The sequence below is a fragment of the Pinus tabuliformis genome, chromosome 9 (genome assembly GCF_031772625.1).
Source record: "Pinus tabuliformis cultivar Carrire ecotype Pingquan chromosome 9, CPIR1, whole genome shotgun sequence".
NCBI classification, from domain to species: domain Eukaryota; kingdom Viridiplantae; phylum Streptophyta; class Pinopsida; order Pinales; family Pinaceae; genus Pinus; species Pinus tabuliformis.
In genome coordinates, this window is record NC_142307.1 from 262,672,182 (window position 1) to 262,697,560 (window position 25,379).

At 36.9% G+C, this 25,379-nt stretch overlaps 1 protein-coding gene, 1 long non-coding RNA gene and 1 pseudogene across 3 annotated transcripts in view; 1 reads left to right on the forward strand and 2 right to left on the reverse strand.

Moving 5' to 3' along the window:
* Nucleotides 1–16,940, reverse strand: part of LOC149148203 (protein ecdysoneless homolog) — a 112,389-nt pseudogene extending 95,449 nt beyond the window's left edge. The window contains exons 1-4 of the transcript XR_016262540.1: nt 15,401–16,940; nt 5,429–5,492; nt 5,239–5,315; nt 4,636–4,697 (exon numbers count right to left, since the gene is read on the reverse strand). The product of XR_016262540.1 is annotated as a protein ecdysoneless homolog (transcript). The remainder of the gene's footprint in view (nt 1–4,635; nt 4,698–5,238; nt 5,316–5,428; nt 5,493–15,400) is intronic.
* LOC149148205 (putative phospholipid hydroperoxide glutathione peroxidase) lies at nt 489–4,132 on the forward strand. The gene is made up of 3 exons (XM_089439482.1): nt 489–911; nt 1,018–1,094; nt 3,288–4,132. Exons 1-3 carry the CDS (start codon nt 858–860, stop codon nt 3,400–3,402), a joined length of 246 nt encoding a protein of 81 aa, XP_089295608.1. The 5' UTR covers nt 489–857; the 3' UTR covers nt 3,403–4,132.
* On the reverse strand, nt 1,771–3,030 carry LOC149148206 (uncharacterized). The gene is made up of 4 exons (XR_016262541.1): nt 2,587–3,030; nt 2,319–2,392; nt 2,032–2,196; nt 1,771–1,905 (listed from the first exon to the last, which is right to left on the reverse strand). It is a non-coding gene; the product is annotated as an uncharacterized LOC149148206 (long non-coding RNA).
* Nucleotides 16,941–25,379: the final 8,439 nt, after the last annotated feature.

The following is a 25,379-nucleotide window of genomic DNA, read 5'->3' on the forward strand; positions in this document are numbered from 1 at the left end:
GAGCATCTGATAATTGTCTCTAGGGCTGAATGGTCACAGACAAGACAGTAACAGAGTGCACTAGAAGAAAATCACTGGGTGGTCAGGAATGGGACCGAAAATGTGGGCCACATCAACTAGCCCATTGAGAAAAATATCCCCCTTATTAGAAATTGGGGAGGCTTGGAAACTACTGAAAATTGCACAGGCTAGGAATCAAGTCCAAGGATCTGCCCCTAGCCGGTGATCTGCTCTATCACCAAGTCATATGGCCTTTTCATGAGAGGCATCCTTACCAGTTCAGTCTTTAGTCTATCACCAAGTCATATGGCCTTTTCATGAGAGGCATCCTTACTAGTTCAATCTAAAGACGTGAATTGCTACCTCCAGCACTCCATCCTCTCAACATATAGATTGACTACATAATGTTATCGGAAATGGAAACAGAACGAGAAATGTGGATGTCAGGTTTCAGAGGTAAGAAACACAAACCCAATCCCCTCCCATTATGACTTGTTCATATGAAATTGAGCAGCACTTTACTGATGTAATTTAATTCCATGGGGCTGAAACCCATCCCAATATCCCTGTTCACACCTGAAACGCCGTTTTCCAAACTTATTTGCCCTCATCTAACTCAGATCTATGCCCAATGTGGCCCGGCCTGCCTTCTATTCTTTCACATTCATTTCATGTGGTGCCTATATTGCAAGCCTTCCTATATAAACCCCTTACACCCTCCGTGTTCCCTCGTGCCTTCCACTGTTTAGCTTCAGCTGATACTAAACTATATTCACGCTTTTGTTCTCGGATCAAACCAGGAGTACCCTCAAGATCTTGATATCTTCCGACTTCAGTTCTCTCCTAATTTTACAGCTATGACTGGGAGCTCTTCAAAGCAGTCTTCCTCTGTCTATGACTTCACAGTCAAGGTAATTTCTATCTTCATACTAATTTATCTCTTTGAACTGCTTTCTCTGCTATTATTATCTATTAACCCAAAGAGAGCCTGAAGCAATATTGTCAAATTGTATGCAGGACATCAGGGGTAATGATGTGGATCTCAGCATTTACAAGGGAAAAGTTTTACTCATTGTCAATGTTGCCTCTCAATGGTAATTCTCCTTTTTCTTCAGTCGGTTATAGTGATTTCATGCAAAGAAAGATATAGTAACTTTTTTCAGACGTTCAAAGGAATACTAAGCAATGTTTAAGTTCCTATAATCGGGAAGCAAAAGATTGATTGAAGCTTGAAGGGTCACAGGGCCAAAGCCTCTACACCGTCTCGTCCCTGGTGTTTCTTTTGCCTTTCCTCGCATTGTTGCGCAAAGACATAAAATTAGATGACAAAGGATCAAAAGCAATCCTAGAGACTGGCTTTCCTAGAGAGATAGAGAGGCTGGCCCGCAGCTGAAATGACACTATCTATTATGTATAACATAAAACCACTGAAATTTATTAATGCAGCCCATTTAAGATATATTCCAGTACTATGTACAACTCAGAAATAATGCCCAACATATATATATTTTCTCTCTAACTTCTGCAATTATAAAATGATAGATTTATAACACAGACAATAGAAATGCAACCTGGAACATTTCAAGCTCTGTTCAGAAATGATCAGCTCTTAGTGACAGCCTCTTTGCAGTCATACAGTGCAGAGAAATCATGGGTATTCCTGGAAAATATAAATGCACAACCACATATTATATTAATCCTTTTTCGTGGAAGGAACTAAGCTTTGATCATTGACCTTCCTTCTCAAGAAAATCGCCCTTCAGAAGAAAACTAGACTCTTCCAGACTTGCACTTCTACTTTCTGTCAGATGGTCAAGCACATCCACAAAGGACTCGTCCATGCTCATATTCCTGTTCTTGTCACCTTTGAAATGATGTAGGACATCAACATGAGAACGCTGTGAACTGCAATTTTTAAAAAATGCAAGATCAGGCTATTTGCAAAAGCCTGCAACAACACAAATAGTGAAGATATATCTGCAACTTCTAAAAAGCTGGAAGGCTAAAGGACTAGATCTTAGTTATACAGACTGTTAGATTACAGAAATGTTGTTGCAGCCTTTTAGCTTAACTTCTCCTGAGGCCAGAACTCAACATTTTTTACTTTGCAAACACTTTCCAAAACTCCAATGGGTTATATGTTACCCATCACTGTGACCTTCTTTTTCTCCAGATCTATAGCAAATGCTGTCACACCTGACACAGTTGGACACCAGAGTTTGTGTATTCTGTCACAAAAATTGCTTACATATATGATGTTGGGGTATCTATTGACAGATAACATACAATATTAAGCAAGCAGGCTGAAAAAGTGTCACCTTCCATTTTTAATGTGTTTAGTGACTTTTCTGGCACAGTGAGCACAGTGCAATGAGACTCTTAACACCACCACCTGCACAACATAAAAGAAGATAATATATGCAAAAATCATAAAGAACATATATACAATGATTGCATACTCTGACTTAACAAAAGTGTGTGTATGATATATTCTATGATTTCACAGAATTAATAAGCAGACCTATGAAAACATATGATTAATACCAAAGTGGACATAAATGAACATTGAAACCACATGATTCTCACCTCTGGGTTTTGCCTTAATGTTATGACCTGTTCTTCAGTTTTAGTGGGTTGGACATTCCTAGCTCTCAGCAGGTCAGAAGTTCGAACCTCTACAACTGCACTTGTAGACTGCCCCTGTAGAAGCTATGTGTGCTCCGAGATCTGAGAGTCTGGTCTTTGAAGGTATCGTCTTCCCTCAAGATCTTTATATCTTCCGACTTCGGTTCTTTCCTAATTTTACAGCCATCACTGGGAGCTCTTCAAAGCAGTCTTCCTCTGTCTATGACTTCACAGTCAAGGTAATTTCTGTCTTCATACTAATTTATCTCTTTGAACTGCTTTCTCTGCTATTATTATCTATTAACCCATTTACATAAGAGAGCCTGAAGCAATATTGTCAAATTGTATGCAGGACATCAAGGGTAATGATGTGGATTTCAGTATTTACAAGGGAAGTGTTTTATTCATTGTAATTCTCCTTTTTTCTTCAGTTGGTTATAGTGATTTCATGGTTGACAGAATTTATGTGATTAAAGGGGGAAAAGCATATTTTTTAGAACTTTTAGCGTTGTAATTTTGTCGAAATAGGCCCTTTAATATGATTTATTTTAAACCATGTATTCAAGGAACAAAATTATTATGCATGGCTTTATGATAGTGAAATTATCCCTTTTCATAAACTTGACTGATTAGGTCCTCTTTATTATACTTGTATTTTGCAGTGGATTGACTAACTCTAATTATACTGCGCTGAATGAAGTGTATACAAAGTCCAAGGATCAAGGTATTATACAGATTTATACTGTTATAGAATCTGTCAGTTCTAACGATGCTTAAAGTATTTTTTTCTGTAGTTGTACTTCTATTTCTAGTGCTAACAAAAGTGTGTATCTTGTACCAGGAAGGTTAGACTTTTATACCATTCTAGGTCAAGTTTTTATTTCAAACATGTTAAAAATCTTTGGCTTAGTTTAAACAATATACTGTAATGTGTTGTAGAGTCCTATGTTACCAGAAACCTGACCAGCAAACCGGTTTTGGTTCTGTTCCCATGTCCACTCCTGTTCTTCTTTTTGTCTTTACATTTGGAGGAGATCCTGTTACCAGCATCTTGGCTCAGGGGTAGGTCTGTGATGTGTCACAGATGAAGGGATACCATTTGCTTTACATCCAGCATGCACATTTCCCATCTTTGAATGAAAAGGTGCTTTTTTCAGGGCAAACACGATTCTTCTCTTTCTATGCGACTTCTTTCTTATTTGATGTTCCTTATTTTGATCGACAAGATCTTCTTTTTATTGGGCTCAAAGGGATTTTTTAATCTGAGGCTAGGATTTCTTGCTTCTTTGTAATCCATGGAGTTGCCTTATCACTCAGTCACTATTCATATGAAATTGAGCAGCACTTTACTGATGTAATTTAATTCCATGGGACTGAAACCCAAAGGATTACACTGCACCTTAAGTCTTATAGTGACTGAGTGATAAGGCAACTCCATGGATTACAAAGAAGCAAGAAATCCTAGCCTCAAATTAAAAAAATCCCTTTGAGCCCAATAAAAGGAAGATCGTGCCGATCAAAATAAGGAACATCAAATAAGAAAAAAGTCGCATAGAAAGAGAAGAATCATGTTTGCCCTGAAAAAAGCACCTTTTCATTCAAAGATGGGAAATGTGCATGCTGGATGTAAAGCAAATGGTATCCCTTCATTTGTGACACATCACAGACCTACCCCTGAGCCAAGATGTTGGTAACAGGATCTCCTCCAAATGTAAAGACAGAAAGAAGAACAGGAGTGGACATGGGAACAGAACCAAAACCAGTTTGCTGGTCAGGTTTCTGGTAACATAGGACTCTACGACACATTACAGTATATTGTTTAAACTAAGCCAAAGATTTTTAACATGTTTGAAATAAAAACTTGACCTAGAATGGTATAAAAGTCTAACCTTCCTGGTACAAGATACACACTATTGTTAGCACCAGAAATAGAAGTACATCTAGAGAAAAAAATACTTTAAGCATCATTAGAACTGACAGATTCTATAACAATATAAATCTGTATAATACCTTGATCCTTGTACTTTGTATACACTTCATTCAGCTCAGTGTAATTAGAGTTAGTCAATCCACTGCAAAATAGAAGTATAATATAGAGGACCTAATCAGTCAAGTTTATGAAAAGGGATAATTTCACTCTCATAAAGCCATGCATAATAATTTTGTTCCTTGAATACATGTTTTAAAATAAATCATATTAAAGGGCCTATTTCGACAAAATTACAACGCTGAAAGTTCTAAAAAACTTCTTTTCCCCCTTTAATCACATAAATTATGTCCACCATGAAATCACTATAACCAACTGAAGAAAAAAGGAGAATTACCATTGAGAGGCAACTTTGACAATGAGTAAAACTTTTCCTTCGTAAATGCTGAGATCCACATCATTACCCCTGATTTCCTGCATACAATTTGACAATATTGCTTCAGGCTCTCTTATGTAAATGGGTTAATAGACAATAATAGCAGAGAAAGCAGTTCAAAGAGAAAAATTAGTATGAAGACAGAAATTACCTTGACTGTGAAGTCATAGATAGAGGAAGACTGCTTTGAAGAGCTCCCAGTCATGGCTGTAAAATCACTATAACCAACTGAAGAAAAAAAGAGAATTACCATTGAGAGGCAACATTGACAATGAGTAAAACTTTTCCCTTGTAAATGCTGAGATCCACATCATTACCCCTGATGTCCTGCATACAAATTGACAATATTGCTTCAGGCTCTCTTATGTAAATGGGTTAATAGATAATAATAGCAGAGAAGGCAGTTCAAAGAGATAAATTAGTATGAAGACAGAAATTACCTTGAATGTGAAGTCATAGACAGAGGAAGACTGCTTTGAAGAGCTCCCAGTCATGGCTGTAAAACTAGCAATTGCCCCAAAAGGTGCAAAGAGAGGCCGATAAGATTATTAAATTGAGGCTGATAAGATTATTAAATTGTGATAATTTCAAAGACATGTACAGTCCCAGATGAATATAGGATTAGGCGTTGGGTTAGTTTGAATATAGGATTAGTTTCATAAGCTAATTGTTCCCTGCTATAAGGAATAGTCCCGAAAGAAGTACATCTTTCAAAATAATAAATATACAGCCAACCAAATTGAAAGAACTACTCTGAGATCAGACAAAATACTTTAATCATTGAGAAGATCAAGATCAAACCAGTTCCAAATTTTTAAGTGCGTGAGTAAATGTTATAACTCACTGCTTGGGCATTTTAAAACAACAAATTGTATCATTGAATTTTTTCTGCAAACTGCTATTATTGAAATTATATAACTGATTACTGGCTAATCAGACAAAAACTTTTACATAAAGAAACTGTTACATGAAGTTAAAACTGTTTGCAGTTATTTGAAAACTTCTCAAAATCAAACAAGAAAGGCTAAATTTTTCCAACTTGTAAATCTCAACCACAAGCTAGCCCCAGAATACCACTCGTATAGATATTTAAAACGACAAATATTCAATTATCTGTGGTGCAACAGTTTTTAATCCAAAAAAAGGGCTTGACTGCTTGAACGAAACCAGCAACAGCTCTATATCTTGTAGCAATGATATCGGGGATATCAAGGCTGGAGACTTAGACAATTCCAACAACCAAAAACTTCAGAAAATCATAACCGAGGGGAACACACTTGCAAACTCATGAAGTGTTAAATAAACCTAAGATTTCTACGGTACAAGTCATCACAATGTATAATTGCAGATTTTCACAAAAGAAAGAAGTACTACATATAAGACATTTACAGTTTTATCAAAAGACTTGCATCCAAACGGGAAAGAGAACGCGGAAGCTTTCAAAACCTAATCGAGTCGCTAATTTCTTCACCGACCTCAAAACTGTGCCGTTCAGGCAATATTTTCTGGGGTTTCTCTCTCAAAAACAAGTGCTAAAGCTTTGAAATATGATCGAACGGTGGATTTCTATGAGCATGCAAAACAAAAGACCTATGATAACAGAAACATCATATATTCAACAAGAGCCTTACCTGCGAGGGTTGGCGTGTAGTGGGTGATAATGTTGAAAAAATTTCCAGGAAGACCTTACGCTTTTGTTGAATGAACCTAAGATCCAAGTGAAATTGGGAAAGATTTATCCAAGACAGATAAACAAAATTCCTGGTGAAAACCTCAGAGAGAGGATTTGTAACACTGAAGGAGGGTTTGCAACGGCTTCTAAGTCCGAGGAGGAAAAAGATACCTGTGGTGTGCTAGAGTAGGTTTCACCTCGAGCACCAGAAGAGTGAGGTTGCAGAGCGCCAACAGCCAAGGGAGATTTTCAAATCAATTAGATCATAAAGTTAGAGCATAAGATTACCTTAGAGAAAAACTTAATACTGGAAGAATCGCCAACTGTACCATGACTTGGGACAGGCAACATGTGCCGCTGCCGTTGTTGCTCTTCACTCTGCCGCCCATGCATAGCCTAGCATCTTTACCAATTTTCTCCTTTAAAGGAACAACTATTATTATTTTTTTCTCATTAACCTTCTGAAATTTTTGTTTCATTTCCCGGCTTTATAGCCTCCATTCTTTGCTAAACCAGCTAGATCATACCAATTCTCGTGAAATTTCACAAAGCGATTAAGAAAAGACGGAGAGAACAAAATTTCCTCGGGAATCTCAAAACGAGCCGCGTAAATTCAAGATTTGTAAGGTTTCCAAACGGGAAAGAGAACGCGGAAGCTTTCAAAACCTAATCGAGTCGCTAATTTCTTCACCGACCTCAAAACTGTGTCGTTCAGGCGATATTTTATGGGGTTTCTCTCTCAAAAACAAGTGCTAAAGCTTTGAAATATGATCGAATGGTGGATTTCTATGAGCATGCAAAACAAAAGACCTATGATAACATAAACATCATATATTCAACAAGAGCCTTACCTGCGAAGGTTGGCGTGTAGTGGGTGATAATGTTGAAAAACTTCCCATGAAGACCTTACGCTTTTGTTAAATGAACCTAAGATCCAAGTGAAATTGGGAAAGATTTATCCAAGACAGATAAATAAAATTCCTGGTGAAAACCTCAAAGAGAGGATTTGTAATACTGAAAGAGGGTTTGCAACGGCTTCTAAGTCCGAGGAGGAAAAAGATACATGTGGTGTGCTAGTGTAGGTTTCACCTCAAGCACCAGAAGAGTGAGGTTGCAGAGCACCAACAACCAAGGGAGAAATGAAAGGCATGTTTCAGAGTTGGGATCTGCTTGAAATGGAAGGGACGACCATAGATGCAATGAACCTGGACCGCATTTAGTCCAGGTACATCGCCAGATATCGAGTAAGCAACCATGCCAGATGTCAATAGGAGAATGAAATTATGAGGAAACAGGAATTGTAAGCAACCATGCCAGTTGTCAATAGGAGAATGAAAGGTTGAGGAAAGGCTAAGGAGAAACAGAAATTGCGTGACAGATGTGAACAATTTGCCCGCTGAATGTGCATGCTAGCTGTCAAGCTTAGAAACAAAAGGACGACGAAAGGCTCACTCAAAGGAAGGCCTATCGGCCTAACTAGAAATTGTCCCAAAAGGTACAAAGAGAGGCCGATAGGATTATTAAATTAAAATTGTTGAATTTCTCTAGAAGAGATGTTGGTTCAAGCCTAGCGAATGAGCAATTTGAGCTAGCTAAAGGCCTTCTAACTGCTTTTTATTATTGTAAAATTATATTGATAATTCATTAGTTTTACTTTCAAAAGCTTGAAGGAATTTGAAGAGCAGGTATAGAATTGCTTTGTGGGATTTGATCCCAAAATCCTTGATTTGTAGATATATACTCAATGAAATGTTAATTGGTTGAAACCCTGCACAAATGTTTGATATAAGAAAATAAGCCAAAAAGGTTGAAAGTCTTAATTGGTTTGTGGAAAACCTTGTTTTCTTGGACTAGATCATTGTGCAATTACTTTTCTTTAGATGTTTTGTTTATATCTATATTACACGGAACACATTGAATGTCTTATTTCATTTTAGAGTAAGTTAATTACCCAAAATTAAGAAACCTCTATAGATGGCCAAGCATCTATGAAGCTTTGTAGTGACCAAGGCAATAACCACCATGACTATCCCCTACCAGTTGACAATGCTTCTCTACCCAACCATATTGAATACTTAGGGAATGAAAAGCAAGCCAATTAAACAAACAAATTGCCTTTGGAAAGAATTATGCATATACATAGAGCAAAATCCAAATACTCTACCAAGAAGAAAGAAAGTTGTCCACACAAATTTTCATTTTTACTTTATGGAAACTTATGATTCGCTATGTTAATAAATCCAAAACATTGTTAATGTAAATACATGTTTAGATGAAAAGGATAAAAAAATAACATTGTTATATATTATAAGCTCACAGATATATCAAAGTTAGAGATATGTATAGAGTACATTACAACATCACCATTGAAACCAAAAATACTCTTCTCATGATTCTGCTCACAAATCACGAGCAACTCGAATGTGTCAACCCTGTAGTCGATCTCATCGAATCCCGAGAAGTTTTGAAGCCTTGACGCCCGCCTCATATAACAAAAAAAGATATTTAACAAATTAAAATAAGCATACGTAGTGATGAAGCAATCAATAAGTACCCAACAACAAGGCAATTAACATTATATATGTTACAATACACACTGAAATTCAAATTACCTTTAAGCACCTGCAATGTTAGAATATACATCTTCGAATTCAAAGTATCTTCAACTATTAGAATATACATTGTTGAATTCAAAGTAGTTTCAGAATTTCAGATCCCACTGTAAATGCTAGATTATATGCTACTGGATTTGGATTTGAAGTAACTTCAACTTCATATATATATATATATATATATATTGCTTTGTAAATATATAACATGTGCCTAATGATGAGATTGCATCCATCACCTATAGAGATGGTGAGATACTGTTTACATTGCTTTCTTTCGAGGAAAAATGCGAGGTACTCTTTATTGCTTTTATTTTTAAGAAATTATTCCAAAGCTAAATAATCTCCTGCAAAGGCCAAGCAACCTAGAGATTGTTCAAGATTTCATCTTGTTTGCTTTGTCCTGACTCCTAATCATTTTAATTTGACCTTATCTGTCGTATCCTCATACGGCAGAGCTGATATCAGTTTGCTTTGGGAAAAAGCCATGATGCCCTTTATTTCCAGCGAAAGCACAGTTGCTTTACTGCGGAAGCCTTTCTCAGTTTAATTTTGTCTACTGGTGCATGTGATGTTGTTTGCAAGGCATAGGAAAATAAACCTTGTCTGCCACTCCCATGCCATTGCTGACTTGTTGTGGCCCATCAAGGGTGCTCTTGATGGCTGGGGTATGATGGACTTGAGTAGTCTCAGGTCTGCATATCCTGTGGGCGTGTGGTGTTTCCCCTCACACCCTTTCAGCATTTTATAGGTAATAGTTAATAGGTTAGTTGTGCTTCCTGACTAGACATATGTCACTCCTTCGCATGATGCCTGAAAAGTTGCAAAGGAATAGTTTGATTTCTGTTTCACTACTAGGCTCATGCTACACTCTTGCATGAAGGCATGTGTCTTCATTAAGGGGTGCAATTTGATTTGTTTGGACTTTGTACAACTTTGTTTTGTAAATCACAGGATTCACTAGCTCAGAGGTAGCCAATTTTAGTACTTAGGCCCAACATTACCCGCCCTTTATATGTTTCTATGGGAAAAGCCTTTCTGCTATCCACCCTTTTTGCGTAATATGTTCATTGTACTGATATATTTTTTTATCGATAGAACTTGGAGGTGTGTTTAATATATACATGTGTGCACTATCTGGGCACACATGTATGTGTGTTTGGCCTCCCTTCTGTAGACACAAATTAAATTTAACAGCCCCATTCCTTACAATATTAGAGAAGCCTGCATAAAATTTTGAATTCAACTACAAGAACTTCTGTTGCTTTGTACATCAGGCTGTGGTCTAGTGGAAACTTGAGAAGTTTTTGTTACAATGACACGGTTTATAATCCTAACAGGCATGCTCCTCCCTTGAATGAGATTTGTCGGGTGTGGCTCTTGACTATATTGAATATTATTGAGGTATGCGGATTATGGTATGGTCTTGGCAAGTTACCAGTTCTTCGCTCAAATGTGTGAGGGTGGGTAGAGCTTCTTACAAGGTTTACCATCCATGTAAAGATAATAGATTCCCGTTTACGAATAAATAAAGGAATTTCTTTAACCTATTGGAAAATTATGGTATGGTGCTAGCAAGGTACCAGTTCTTCGCTCAAATGTATGAGGGTGGGTAGATATCCTTTCCAAGTTTACCATCCATGTAAAAAAAATAGGTTGCCAGATATAGAATAAATAAAAGAAATTATTTGGTTTTATGACGTTTCTCACTGCTGATAATGTGTACTTAAATTGAGGAGGTAGTGCATCAGATGGATCACTTGTGAAAAAAATTAAGCTTACCTGACTCTGGAGAAGAGTGTGGTATTTCTGTAATAGTCCAATGCTTCATCCATGAGCTTCTTATGCTCCTTCGAACCTTCAAGAAGACCCCTGAAATAACCCCTGTTCTCTAAGCTTCTCCTGAATGCCTCCCACCCAATATCTCTACTCCTCACTGCTTTTAGTGCCGAGCTTTGGACTCTAGCAACCCCTAAGCCACTCAGTCCGAGTTCTTCATTCTCCATCTCGAACTGATAATGCGATATCTGCTGATACATCATCTCAAATCCATAGCTTATCTTCATACCCAGTTCTGCCTCCTTGTAATTTGGAGACGACAGAGGCGGCATCAGATAGCAACGCGGTGCCTGAAAGGCTTGCTGCACGAGCTGAGCATACATGGCCCTTGACATCCTCACAGAGACATCTACCATCTCCTTATTGCCCAAAAACTTCTCCATCCGAGACGCCGCCTTCATGGAATCCACGTCCCAGTCATAAAAGGCCTCCACCGCCTTAGAAATCAAGTGCAGCTCGTGCTTCAAAACCTGAGCCACGCTCAGAGGAACTCGAACCCTGACCCTATGCATGTTAACCCTAGCTTTATCGGGATAACCTTTAATACAACTGTTTATAGCGTTCTGAACAGCATCGCTAGCTCTGGTTTGCACAAAACCACCCTTGAGAGCCCGCAAGGAGTCCCATACTAAGGGTTTCACCAGTAAATGGTAAACCTCTCCCGCAAAAGCAGACAAAGGCAGAATGTGAATTTCTCCCTGCCGGATAAAAACCCTGTTCCAGCGGTTTTCTGGCCGGAGCCATCCCAAACCCTAGCCGAAACACTAGGTATGCATTTCGTGATTTCGCGTAGAATAAAGACCACGAACCATTCGTCCTCTACGTTGTCTCCGTACTTGAGCCTGCCATGAAGATGGGGAACGAAGCCCACAGGTTCGAGTCCCGGAACTCTACCAAGAAGAAAGAAAGTTGTCCACACAAATTTTCATTTTTAATTTATGGAAACTTATGATTCGCTATGTTAATAGCTCCCAAAACATTCTTAATGTAAATACACGTTTAGATGAAAAGGATAAAAAAAATAACATTGTAACATATTATAAGCTCACAGATATATCAAACTTAGAGATATGTATAGAGTACACTACAACATTACCGTTGAAACCAAAAATACTCTTCTCATGATTCTGCTCACGAATCACGAGCACCTCAAATGTGTCAACCCTATAGTTGATCTCTGATCGAATCCCGAGAAGTTCTGAAACCTCGACGCCCGCCTCATATAACAAAAAAAGATATTTAACAAATTAAAATAAGCATACGTAGTGATGAAGCAATCAATAAGTACCCAACAACAGGGCAATTAACGTTATATATGTTACAATACACACTGAAATTCAAATTACCTTTAAGTACCTGCAATGTTAGAATATACATCATTGAATTCAAAGTATCTTCAAATATTAGAATATACATTGTTGAATTCAAAGTAGTTTCAGAATTTCAGATCCCACTGTAAATGCTGGATTATATGCTACTGGATTTGGATTTGAAGTAACTTCAACTTCATATATATATATATATATATATATATATATTTCTCTGTAAATATATAATATGTGCCTAATGATGAGATTGCATCCATCACCTATAGAGATGGTGAGATACTGTTTACATTGCTTTCTTTCGAGGAAAAATGCGAGGTACTCTTTATTGCTTTTATTTTTAAGAAATTATTTATTTAAAAATATATATATTAACTCTTTTTTTTTTCAATTGAACTTGATGGATCTAACAACACCCATTTTCATCAATCCCAATAACCTCCCATGACTTAAGGTTACGATATGGGCACAAAATAACAATGCATGCATGCTTACCTTTGGCTTGTGAAACGGAATTTCATAAGACTGCATCATTGTCCTATAATTATCTGGTTTCCCTTTATCGATCATACCCTCCTCATTTTGAATTGATTCCACTTCCACTGCACCTCCATAATTGGCCTCTGAATCTGCAGGCGTGTGTTCAGATTCTCCAGCGACTTCCATCTTTATGACCAGTCAGATTATCCCAAGTATCTCTGACACCGATCAAACAAATCTTATTTCATTAAAGCATGCCCTTCTGATCCATTGAGTTTAGCTATGATTCAGACCTGAACTACAAAAATTGCTAAAAATCAAAAGGCTTGGCAAAATTTGTAAAAGATCAATTTTGCAAAACAAAGGAGAACACCCCCGCCTCCTCCCAAAAAAAACCAAACACCTTCATCACACGGCTAATTAACATTATGCCTGTAAATAGGCAACTACCCTTTAAACACCCCTATTGCCAATGATAAATCAAACCTGATTCTGCACTTGTAATATTGTTAAGGTAAAATTATGATCGTAGATCCAGCACAAAGGTAAGTGCAGAAAAGAAGAAGGCCTTAAAATAACTGCAAATACTTAATATATCTACATGCATGCAAAAGTCCAAGCCATAACCTTTGTATTTGATGGCACGCAGCTCCTTGGATTAATGCATTCCCCTCCCTCAGACAAAAGTCCACGCCGCGACCTTCCGATTTGATAGAATGCAGCTCACTTGCTTAGTGTACTCTGCTATCAACTATTTGATTGGAATTTCTAATCATGACTACTGACATAAGAGAGTAAGTGAACAGCTTTGATCACACCTTGCTATTTTGCAAACTGAACACAGCCATGATTTGTCATACGTCAAAAAAAGGCAGATTTCATTCGCATCATACCACAGCCACGCACTTTGACAGACTTAACTCAAGACCTGGGGAGGTTATGGTTAAATACAACATTTTATAACATAACCATGTGGACGTCATTAAAGAAGAAGGTTCCAAAGCTAAATAATCTCCTGCAAAGGCCAAGCAACCTAGAGACTGTTCAAGATTTCATCTTGTTTGCTTTGTCCTGACTCCTGATATGGCAGATACACTATTGGTTTGCATTTTATAATCATTTTAATTTGACCTTATCTGTCCTATCCTCATATGGCAGAGCTGATATCAGTTTGCTTTGGGAAAAAGCCATGATGCCCTTTATTTCCAGCCACAGCACAGTTTCTTTACTGCTGAAGCCTTTCTCAGTTTCAATTTGCCTACTGGTGCATGTGATGCTGTTTGCAAGGCATAGGAAAATAAACCTTTTCTGCCACTCCCATGCCATTGCTGACTTGTTGTGGCCCATCAAGGGTGCTCTTGCTGGCTGGGGTCTGATGGACTTGAGTAGTCTCAAATCTGCATATCCTGTGGGGGTGTGGTGTTTCCCCTCACACCCTTTCAACATTTTATAGGTAATAGTTAATAGGTTAGTTGTGCTTCCTGACCAGACATATGTCACTCCTTCGCATGATGCCTGAAAAGTTGCAAAGGAATAGTTTGATTTCTGTTTCACTACCAGGCTCATGCTGCACTCTTGCATGAAGGCATGTGTCTTCATTAAGGGGTGCAATTTGATTGTGTCTGGACTCTGTACAACTGTGTTTTGTAAATCACAGGATTCACTAGCTCATAGGTAGCCAATTTTAGTACTTAGGCCCAACGTTACCTGCCCTTTATATGTTTCTATGGGAAAAGCCTTTCTGCTATCCACCCTTTTTGCGTAATATGTTCATTGTACTGATATATTTTTTTATCGATAGAACTTGGAGGCGTGTTTAATATATACATGTGTGCACTATCTGGGCACACATGTATGTGTGTTTGGCCTCCCTTCTGTAGACACAAATTGAATTTAACAGCCCCATTGCTTACAATATTAGAGAAGCCTGCATACAATTTTGAATTCAATTACAAGAACTTCTGTTGCTTTGTACATCAGGCTGTGGTCTAGTGGAAACTTGAGAAGTTTTTGTTACAATGACACGGTTTCTAATCCTAACAGGCATGCTCCTCCCTTGAATGAGATTTTCCAGGTGTGGCTCTTGACTATATTGAATATTATTGAGGTATGCAGATTATGGTATGGTCCTGGCAAGTTACCAGTTCTTCGCTCAAATGTGTGAGGGTGGGTAGAGCTTCTTACAAGGTTTACCATCCAGGTAAAGATAATATATTCCTGTTTACGAATAAATAAAGGAATTTCTTTAACCTACCAGCAGATTATGGTATGGTGCTGGCAAGGTACCAGTTCTTCGCTCAAATGTATGAGGGTGGGTAGATATCCTTTCTAGGTTTACCATCCATGTAAAAAAAATAGGTTGCCAGATATAGAATAAATAAAAGAAATTATTTGATTTTATGACGTTTCTCACTGCTGATAATGTGTACTTAAATTGAGGAGGTAGTGCATCAGATGGATCATCTGTGAAAAAAAAATTAAGCTTACCTGACTCTGGAGAAGAGTGTGGTATTTCTGTAACAATCCAATGCTTCATCCATGAGCTTCTTATGCTCCTTCGAACCTTCAAGAAGACCCCTGAAATAACCCTTGTTCTCTAAGCTTCTCCTGAATGCCTCCCATCCAATATCTCTACTCCTCGCTGCTTTCAGTGCCGAGCTTTGGACTTCAGCAACCCCTGAGCCACTCAGTCCGAGTTCTGCATTCTCCATCTCTTACTGATAATGCGATCTCTGCTGATACATCATCTCAAATCCACAGCTTATCTTCATACCCAATTCCGCCTCCTTGTAATTTGGAGATGACAGAGGCGGCATTGGATAGCAACGCGGTGCCTGAAAGGCTTGCTGCACGAGCTGAGTATACATGGCCCTTGACATCCTCACAGAGACATATACCATCTCCTTATTGCCCAAAAACTTCTCCATCCGAGACACCGCCTTCATGGAATCCACGTCCTGCTCATAAAAGGCCTCCACCGCCTTAGAAATCAAGTGCGGCTCGTGCTTCAAAACCTGAGCCACGCTCAGAGGAACTCGAACCCTGACCCTATGCATGTGAACCCTAACTTTATTGGGATGACCTTTAATACGACTGTTTATAGCGTTCTGAACACCATCGCTAGCTCTGGTTTGCACAAAACCACTCGTGAGAGCCCGCAAGGGGTCCCATACTGAGGGTTTCACCGGCAAATGGTAAACCTCTCCCGTAGAAGTGGACAAAGGTAGAATGTGAATTTCTCCCTGTCGAATAAAAACACTGTTCTCGCTGTTTTCTGGCCGGAGCCATCCCAAACCCTGGCCGAAACACTAGGTATGCATTTCGTGATTTCGCGTAGAATAAAGACCACGAACCATTCGTCCTCTATGTTGTCTCCGTACTTGAGCCTGCTGTGAAGATGGGGAACGGAAGCCCGCGGGTTCGAGTCCCGGAGATTGGAATTGAGAGTACAGGGACACGATGAGGTTACAACAGGTTGAAGGTTGAATGATTCGTGTTGCCATATATAATCCTTAGCGAAATCTGAAATTGTGTCTAGACATTGTACCTGGAGTTCTTTCAATCGGAACTCTGTTTCTTCGGCTGACATCGAGTCTGATAATGCGAAGTCCGGGAAAATGGCGTGGAGAAGAGTGTCGTCGGGGATTCTCGCTCGGCCTCCCGAGTATTCGTATTCTTCGTCCATGGCTGTCATTGCTACAAAAGCTTCACGCGCTCTGCTCCTAAAAATGTCTGCTCCTAAAAATGATGTGCATTTTGTGTAGTTCAATGTGACCTTTCTTTCTTCTTTTTAGGGATTTTCCAATGGTACTTGCGGTTGAAGTAATGGCATGCCTGTATCCCAGTAGCCAGATGTCAAAACCTATCGGCCTAAAAATCGGCAGCAGAAAGCACGATGTGCACGCTTCAAATCAACGGTTGAAATTGTCTAACATGATCGAACGAAGCAGGGTAAAAGTGTTGATGAAAACTTGATGCATAGGAAGGCCTATCGGCCTAATTAGGAAAGAACCAAAGTCAGAAGATATCAAGATCTTGAGGGTACTCCTGGTTTGATCTGAGAACAAAAGCGTGAATATAGTTTAATATCAGCTGAAGCTAAACAGTGGAAGGCACGAGGGAACACTGAGGGTGTAAGGTGTGGAAGGCTTGTAATATAAGCACCACAAGAAATGAATGTGAAAGGATAGAAGGCAGGTCGGGCCACATTGGGCATAGATCTGAGTTAGATGAGAGCAAATAAGGTCGGAAAACGGCGTTTCAGGTGTGAACAGGGATAACGGGATGGAATGAACTAGGACACATGGGTACTCTTTGAACGAAGTGACTAGGCATGGAAAAATAGGAGGAGAATTGCGATACGGTGTTGGCAAAAAAAACTCAAATTCAACGTTACGGAAATCAAGCTACCCTGGAACCACACAAGAAAATATATTATTGTTATCGTGGCACTTCGTATTACCATGATACTCATTTTGGGGTGCCCTAATGATACTCATTTTGGGCAAACAATAAAACCCATGCTATTGGGTATTGAATGCCCTCTAAGACACCATATTTAATGCACCCTAAGAGCTTGACGGGACAGCCCTGATCATTCTCCTCCGCCTCCGCCTTGATCGCCACCGCCACCACCATTCCATAAGAAAGCTCGCATATACGATACATACGATATACGATGTACGCATACGTGGCCAGCGGGCCCTCTCCGTTTCCGTTGGCGTTAACGGATATACCCTTCCCACTCCCGATGTCGGAAAACTAATTGCAATCGGTAGCCTCTGCCGCATTGTGTCTTTTCACTGTAATTCACAGCCTGTATCCGTAATTTCTCCTCCGTTCTCCTACTGATCGACCTGCTCCCTTCAGAATGCAATTAAAGCTTTCTATTCTCGTTTGAAATTTGAATTTTGAACAACTGACGCGCCAAATGAATACCCGGGGACATTCGAACCCTGGTTATGGTAGCCGAGCAGTTACGAGGAACGAAGCGTTGGTTTGGAGAGGAAAGTTTATCATCAGAGCAGGCGAGGGAGGCATGCATCAGAGTCTTTGGGAGGCACAGTGAAGATGTTCTCAAGGCGCTCGTCTTACAGCATTCAGATTGCCATCTCTTTTAGTAACAGTACAACTGTCATTGCTGATGATCTTCAAGATGCACCGCAGAGTGCCATTTTTGAGAAGTTTATTTTTTTAAATGTTTGAAGTGAATAGTTAGATTTTCATGATACGCACAGTTTAAGACCATTAGATAGGCCTGATATCCTTCGTGCTCTTTTTTTTGCTGGGTTGGTTGGGAAGATTTCATTTAGAAAAGGTATGTCATAACATAATGGGTGTGAGATAGATATCTTAGTGTAGTCTCTTTTGTGGTTTCCTCCTTGTCCTGTCTTTGAATATATGAACGCAGTCTTTCGATTGTTCGGCTCTAAAATGGTATGGCATTGACATTATTTCCGCTTTAGAATTGTCTGGCATTGATATTATTTCATCTCTGTGTTTCATAAACATTGAAATTGTATTTCTCTGGCATTGATATTATTTCGTTTCCGTGTTTTATAAACATTGAAATTGTATTTCTCTGGCATTGATATTATTTCATTTCTGTATTTTATAAACGTTGAAATGCAAATGTGTTCTGGATGCCAGATATTATTTCGTTTCCGTGTTTTATAAACATTGAAATTGTATTTCTCTGGCATTGATATTATTTCATTTCTGTATTTTATAAACGTTGAAATTGTATTAAGTGTGATTGGAGTGCAAATGTGTTCTGGATATGTGTATGGCCATCTAATATGGCTATTATATTGCATTGCTGAAAGCAAAAACAAAGTCCAATTATGTTCTGTTTGCATGTGCGGCCATGTACAATATTCAAAGCATTAATTTCCTTGTTAGGGATGCCCCTACCAACTTAGTATAGGTTTAAAATAGAGAGTTAATGGGTGTGTTTAAAATGGAGTGTTAATGGGAGGAGTGGGTGGAAATGGGAAGTGATTCTGGTTTCAGATCAATATACTTGGCTTTTGATAATGTAAGATTTCTGGGATAAATTAACTTCAATACATTTAAATTTTAAAGTTATTTTGTGTAATATTTTACACAAATGTATTCTATGTAACTAATTTTTAATTATGCTTGTAAATTTTTTTAATGAATGGATCTTTGAAAATGATTATTATTTTGAGTAAGATTAAAGGATTTGTTTTCAGATTTATAATTTAAAATATTTAAAATAACAGTTTTTGAGAAATTTGAATTAGGATAGATTTAAATTGATATTTATTTTTATATAATTTTTGGTATTTTAATCATTATAAATAGTTTTTAATTTTTTTTTTTTAAATTGAAATAGATGAAGACAAAATCAATTGTTTATCTTTTCATCAAATTTCTTGGAACTTTCAAAACAAGTGTTTATCTCTATGTGATTCTATGTTGCTAATTGTGGGGCTGTATGGGTGTGAATGAGCATGGTACGACACTTTTGGTGAGGAAGTGTCATACTTTGCACTATTCGAGACTATCTGTATTCTTTTTTGGCCACCATGCTTACTATCAAGTTGTTGTCATGAACACTCTGTGGATTATTTACATTCGAATATGTTTATTTTCCTTGTTGCTCAACCTCTTCCCTTCCTCTGGAAGTTGTGACCTCGAATCCTCCTACTTCCCAACATATTGAATCCCCTTCTTTGGTTATTAGTACCACCTAGCATCCTTGTCTTTTTGCAGGCATCCTTTTGTCTAGACATATCATAGGAACACCTTGTCATATACATCTGCTTAATATATATGCTCCATGTCATAATTTTTCAACTTTCTCATACCAGATTCAACAATGCAATCTTATTAAGATCAGTGGATTTATCATTGTTGGTGATTTGAATGTCACTCTCATGGCACAAGAGTCTTGGGGAAAGAACAATAGACCAGATCCACTTGTGAATCATCCATATAATCTTTTTATTGATTATAATTTGGTGGAAATTTGTCCTTTTCTACTTTCCCCCACATCGAATAATCAAAGAGTGGGTGAAGAACATGTTGGGAAATGTCTGGACTGAGTCCTCATACAAGAAAATCTGATAGAGAGCCTCGGTAATTTGAAGTCTAGTGTATACAATACATACATATATGATCATCTGCCCATTATTCTCCAGTGGGGGGTGGAGAATATCTGTCGGGGATTACCCTTTAAATTCTATGGAGTTTGGCTTGAAGATAAATATTATAATGTGTTGGTGAAGTCCTCTTGGACATAGATGAATGCCTGTGGGATGTATCTGCCATGTAGACCATTATGAAAAATGTCAACATTATAAAAATTTGAACAAGGACATAGAAAGAAATTAAAAAACAAGGGTTGATATTGAAATTACAGAAGATCACTTGTGACATGTCTAGTTTTGGCAGAGCCATGGAACAAAAAAATCCAACTCAGGGGGATCTCGATCATCGAAAATCACTAGAAGATAGGAAGAGTGAGATCCTTAACATTCAGAGAACAACCTAGAGGCTCAAGAGCAAAGCAATATAGTTATGTGAGGGAGACCATAACACTAATTTTTTTCATAGGTTCGCAAATTATAGGAAACATATTAATACTATCTGGCACATTGAATCCTTAGATGGGGACTCCAAACACACTACTATTGAGATACAAGATGATGTTGTCAAAATTTTCAAACTGTTTGATAAGCCCAAGAGGATGTGGATTACAAGGATCATATATGGGCTTTGGACCTATATCGAAAAATGTTTGACGATAATGCAAATGATGATCTTTATCGCCCGCTTAATCTAGAGGAAATTTCTTTTGGAAAAGACAAGTTTGGGACCGAATGGATGGATAGTGGAGTTTTTCATACACTTTTTTGATCCGATGGGACATAATATTCTGGAGATTTTGGAAGATGTTAGGACTCGGGGTAAGATTATTGGTGCCATAAATTCAACATTTTTAGCTCTCATCCTGAGGTCCTCTTCCCCAAAAAAATTCTAGGTCTACAAACCTATCTCACTATGCAACATTCTCTACAAGCTTATTTGTAAAGTGATTGCAAGGTGCATCAATAAGGTACTATCTTTGCATATCTATCGAGAACAATTTGGTTTTTTAAATGATCACTAGATTCATGATGCAATTGAATCAACACAAGAATCTATCAATTCTATCCATTCCTATAAGAAGGAGGCGGTGGTGATGAAAACCAACCTACACAAGGCATATGACAGTGTGGATTGGTCATATATTACACTCATTCTCTACAAGATTGGTCTTCGGTCTCATAATGTGGAGTGGATAATGGCTTGTATTACATAGGTTTTTTTTGTTGTTCTGGTCAATGTATTCCTTGCACCTTTTTCTACGCGGGTAGAGGTCTTAAAGAGGGGTGCTCTCTTTCCCCCTTAGTATTTATTCTTTTTATGAATGATCTTAGTTTGAGAATCAAAGAGGCACACCCTCATGGTTTATTTTAGGGTTTAAATATCTATAGATAGGTCAACATCACTCACTTGTTTTTTATTGATGATATACTAACCTTTGACATTATATCTAGGTCTCAGTTGTCTGCATTACACTATATATATCTTAGATATGGAGAGGCCTCTCGGCTCCTTAAAAATGGTAACAAATCTATGCTCTATTTATCATCTGCAGATAGGTTGGACATTGAAAGCATTGTAGGCATATTTGGTTTTCAGATAACCCCATTGGAGGAAGGACTCACCTACCTGGGTTATAAGCTCAAATCTCAGTAGCTACAGAATTGGAGACTACTTATCGATGTTTGACAAATATAAGAGGAAATTGAACACATGGACACATATTTCTCACTTTGGGTGGAAGATGTATTCTTGTTCAGGTGATTTTGTAGCAGATATCTATATTTTGGGCACACTTATTCATGATCCTTTTTTCCATTTCCTTAAAGATTAAGTCCATCATAACTAGCTTCCTCTTGTCTTGGGCAAGAACTACTACAAAATATCATCTTTGCAGGTGGGTCGACTTGTCTATTCCAAAGGAATTCGATGGTTGGGGGTTGCTGGAACACAAAAGTTTTGGATACACAATTTTGAGTAAATCTTTCTGGAGGGCCATGAATGGACAATGGGTCTGACAGGACATCATTCGGGCCAAATATATGAGAAATTTTGATATTGAGAATTTATACACAGATAATATTCCCATAAAAGGATCATTGATATTGAGGAGCTTTATTAAAATACTCCACTAGTGGCGCATGAATATGACTTGGATTTTGGTAATGACAGGAAAATATTGATTGGGATAGACAACATAAAAGGTATAAGTTGTGATCACTTATCATTTTATCAAACTTGTTACTTTAATTTATTCTTATTTACTTCTCGTTATATTGTTATTTTTTAATTGTTTTTGAATGTCCAACATAAATAAATGTTTGGAGAAGATTAAACTTATGATAATTTGAAATGTGAATATGAATTTGACTTTTTTTTAGTAACAATGAAAATTAAAACCAACCCTTAAATAGAGGTTTAAAATCAAATTAATTAATGCCAATCCATCATATTTCAAAACGAGTTGGTCTTACCAGTGACAATGGTGAGTAGTTTTTATAAGACTAAGAAAAATGACTAGAGGATCTAGAGAATCAAATTTCAAACCTTGAGAGCTAGAAATGTTTAAAAACTCATTAGTAGGGGTAAGAGTGAAATCTCTATAAGGTTTCATGTTTTTTAATCTAACTAGGTGCAAACAATAAAACCCATGCTATTGGGTATTGCCACACCAACCCTTAACATGAGTGGATTGTTGCCCATTAAATTTTGAACCCATGACCTTCACATCAAGGAATGTCTTAAGAGTACACCCCATGACTGTGTATTCTACACCAAATGTACTTATATAAATTGATTTTAAAAATATTAAATATCTCATATCTATTTAAAAATATCAATCTAACTAAAAATATTCCCTTTTAAATTAAAGAATCAAATTTTACACCTATCCACACATCTTGACACACCTCTCTTCACCACTTTGCAATAGTGAAGTAAAATGGCAACCTTGTAAAATTTTATTTATAAATATATTATATATAATTTTCAATTTATGTACATAAATATATTATTTAAGGTTTTATAAAAATATTTATTTATAATTTTTTTTACATTTTTCATTTACATATTTAATTTATTAATTAACAATAAAAACAGTTATGATGATGATGATGATGGTTAACGTCCCCTGAGACCAAACATTGGTCTATCGGACCTAAAAACAAATTATTTAATTTGATTTAAGATTTTATTACTATGCTCAAAAAGCTTGGAGAGAAGTCTTCCGAGCTCACTATAATTTTGACATTGTAAAAGGCTAGGCAGGTCAGTGTTGTAACAAATATTGTGAAACTGAGATCTAATGTGGTTGTACGCGGGGCACTCTAAGAGGAAGTGGTTTTCATCCTCGATGTTCCTATTCTCACATATATGGCAAATCTTTTCCATCCATTGCCTTTTAAGAACTGTCCAACGACCTGTTTCACTATGGAGCTCATGAGAATTCGTTCTTATCTTTGCTATATTAATTTTCTTCTTTGAGCTAGTTAATATATATATATATATATATATATATATATATGGAAAATATTATTCATTTATGAGAAGTAAATATTTACACTTTCTTATGTTTCTAGTAATAAATTATTTATTTACCTTCTTAAAATCCAAATTTTTAATCAATTAAAAGTAATTCTAAATGTTATTTATTCCAAAATTTAAAAAAATTAATTAATTAAATTATTTTAATTTATTTATTTACATTTTGGAAAGCTAAACTTTTAGTTAAATGTAATTTTAGTTATATATGTATCGTATATGCGAGCTTTCTTATGGAATGGTGGTGGCGGTGGCGATCAAGGCGGAGGCGGAGGCGGAGGCGGAGGAGAATGATCAGGGCTGTCCCGTCAAGCTCTTAGGGTGCATTAAATATGGTGTCTTAGAGGGCATTCAATACCCAATAGCATGGGTTTTATTGTTTGCCCTCATTTTGGGGACTTAGGGCACCCGGAACTGTCTCGAATAGAACCGAAGCTTCTAGAAAACATGTGTTGTTATAAATGTTTTGAAAGAACTATTAGTTTTATCCACTCATTTGACTTATGGACAGTGTGAATAGGGTACACCTTGAACTATTAGTTTTATCGACTCATTTTACTGATGGACACAGTGTGAAAAGCGTACACCGGTAAAGGATGTCGGTGCTAGAAAAGCGGTTATCTAGAAAGAGTTTCCAGAACTAAAACGTCGCATGGAGTGGAGCGTAATGGGGTTTTAGGTTGAGATGTTCTAGAAGTTTTGAACATTGTGCAAGGCTGAAGTATTGTATCTCATGATTCATTTAGAACATGTTAGGAATAGATAGGTAATATATAAGAATAAGATGAGCAATATGGAAGATAAGGAATATTAATAAGAAGTTGATTAAGATTATTTTAAAATTTAGTCAAAATTATTTGTGAATTAAGTAAGGGTGGCATAAAGATGTTATGTTTGGATTATATTATTAGATAATAAAGGAAAAGATCATTTTGTAAAAAATAATAATATTAAAAATATCATTACAATTAAATTTAAGGAAAAATTGTGATGTAATAAAAAAATCATTATCATAAATGAAAAAAAAAGGGATAAATAAACAAACCTAAGGGGAAATAAGAATAAAAGAAAAACTGAAAAGAGGAAAAGGAGTAAAGAAAGGAAGGGAGCTAAGAGGAAAGGGTGGGAATCCAACAACTAAGGAGTAAAAAAGAATGGAAGAGAGCTAAGAAGAAAGGGCCGGAATCCAACTACTGAGTTTCCCACTGTTGTCCTTATTAAAATTACTAGGCCTCCTTTCAATTTCTATGGCTTCCTTAAATTTACAGTGAGGTTTGTTTATTTATCCCATATATATATATTAATTTCTTCATCTGTTTTTCGAATAACTATAAACTAAAAATAATTAAATTCTAAATAATTAAATTTAAAATAAAATTTAATTAAACATATTACATTTAAATTTAATTTATAACCTAGTTAATTATTTTTTCTCTTTTATTTTATAACTAAGTAATAATATTTCAATATTATTTCTATTACCTTCTGATTTATTTTTATTTGAATATTACTTTCATTAGTTTGTTGTTTTTATTTGAATATTACTTTCATTAGTTTGGAGTCTAGTATAGTCTTTTGTATTATTATTTTTATATAGAGGGTCATGTTAGTTATATATAATTATATAGTGTATTTAATATTTAATTTGGTTTAAAAAATTGAAATAAATAAATAAATAGATATTTTGTCTCTTTTTCCTATCTAGTAAAAAATAGTCCTTTTTTAGCCGTTTTCCCTATTGTGGTTAGAAGGTCTTGACTCCCTATTTAACTTACCGCTATGATCTGATTTTTCATCTTGTCCTGATGATGAA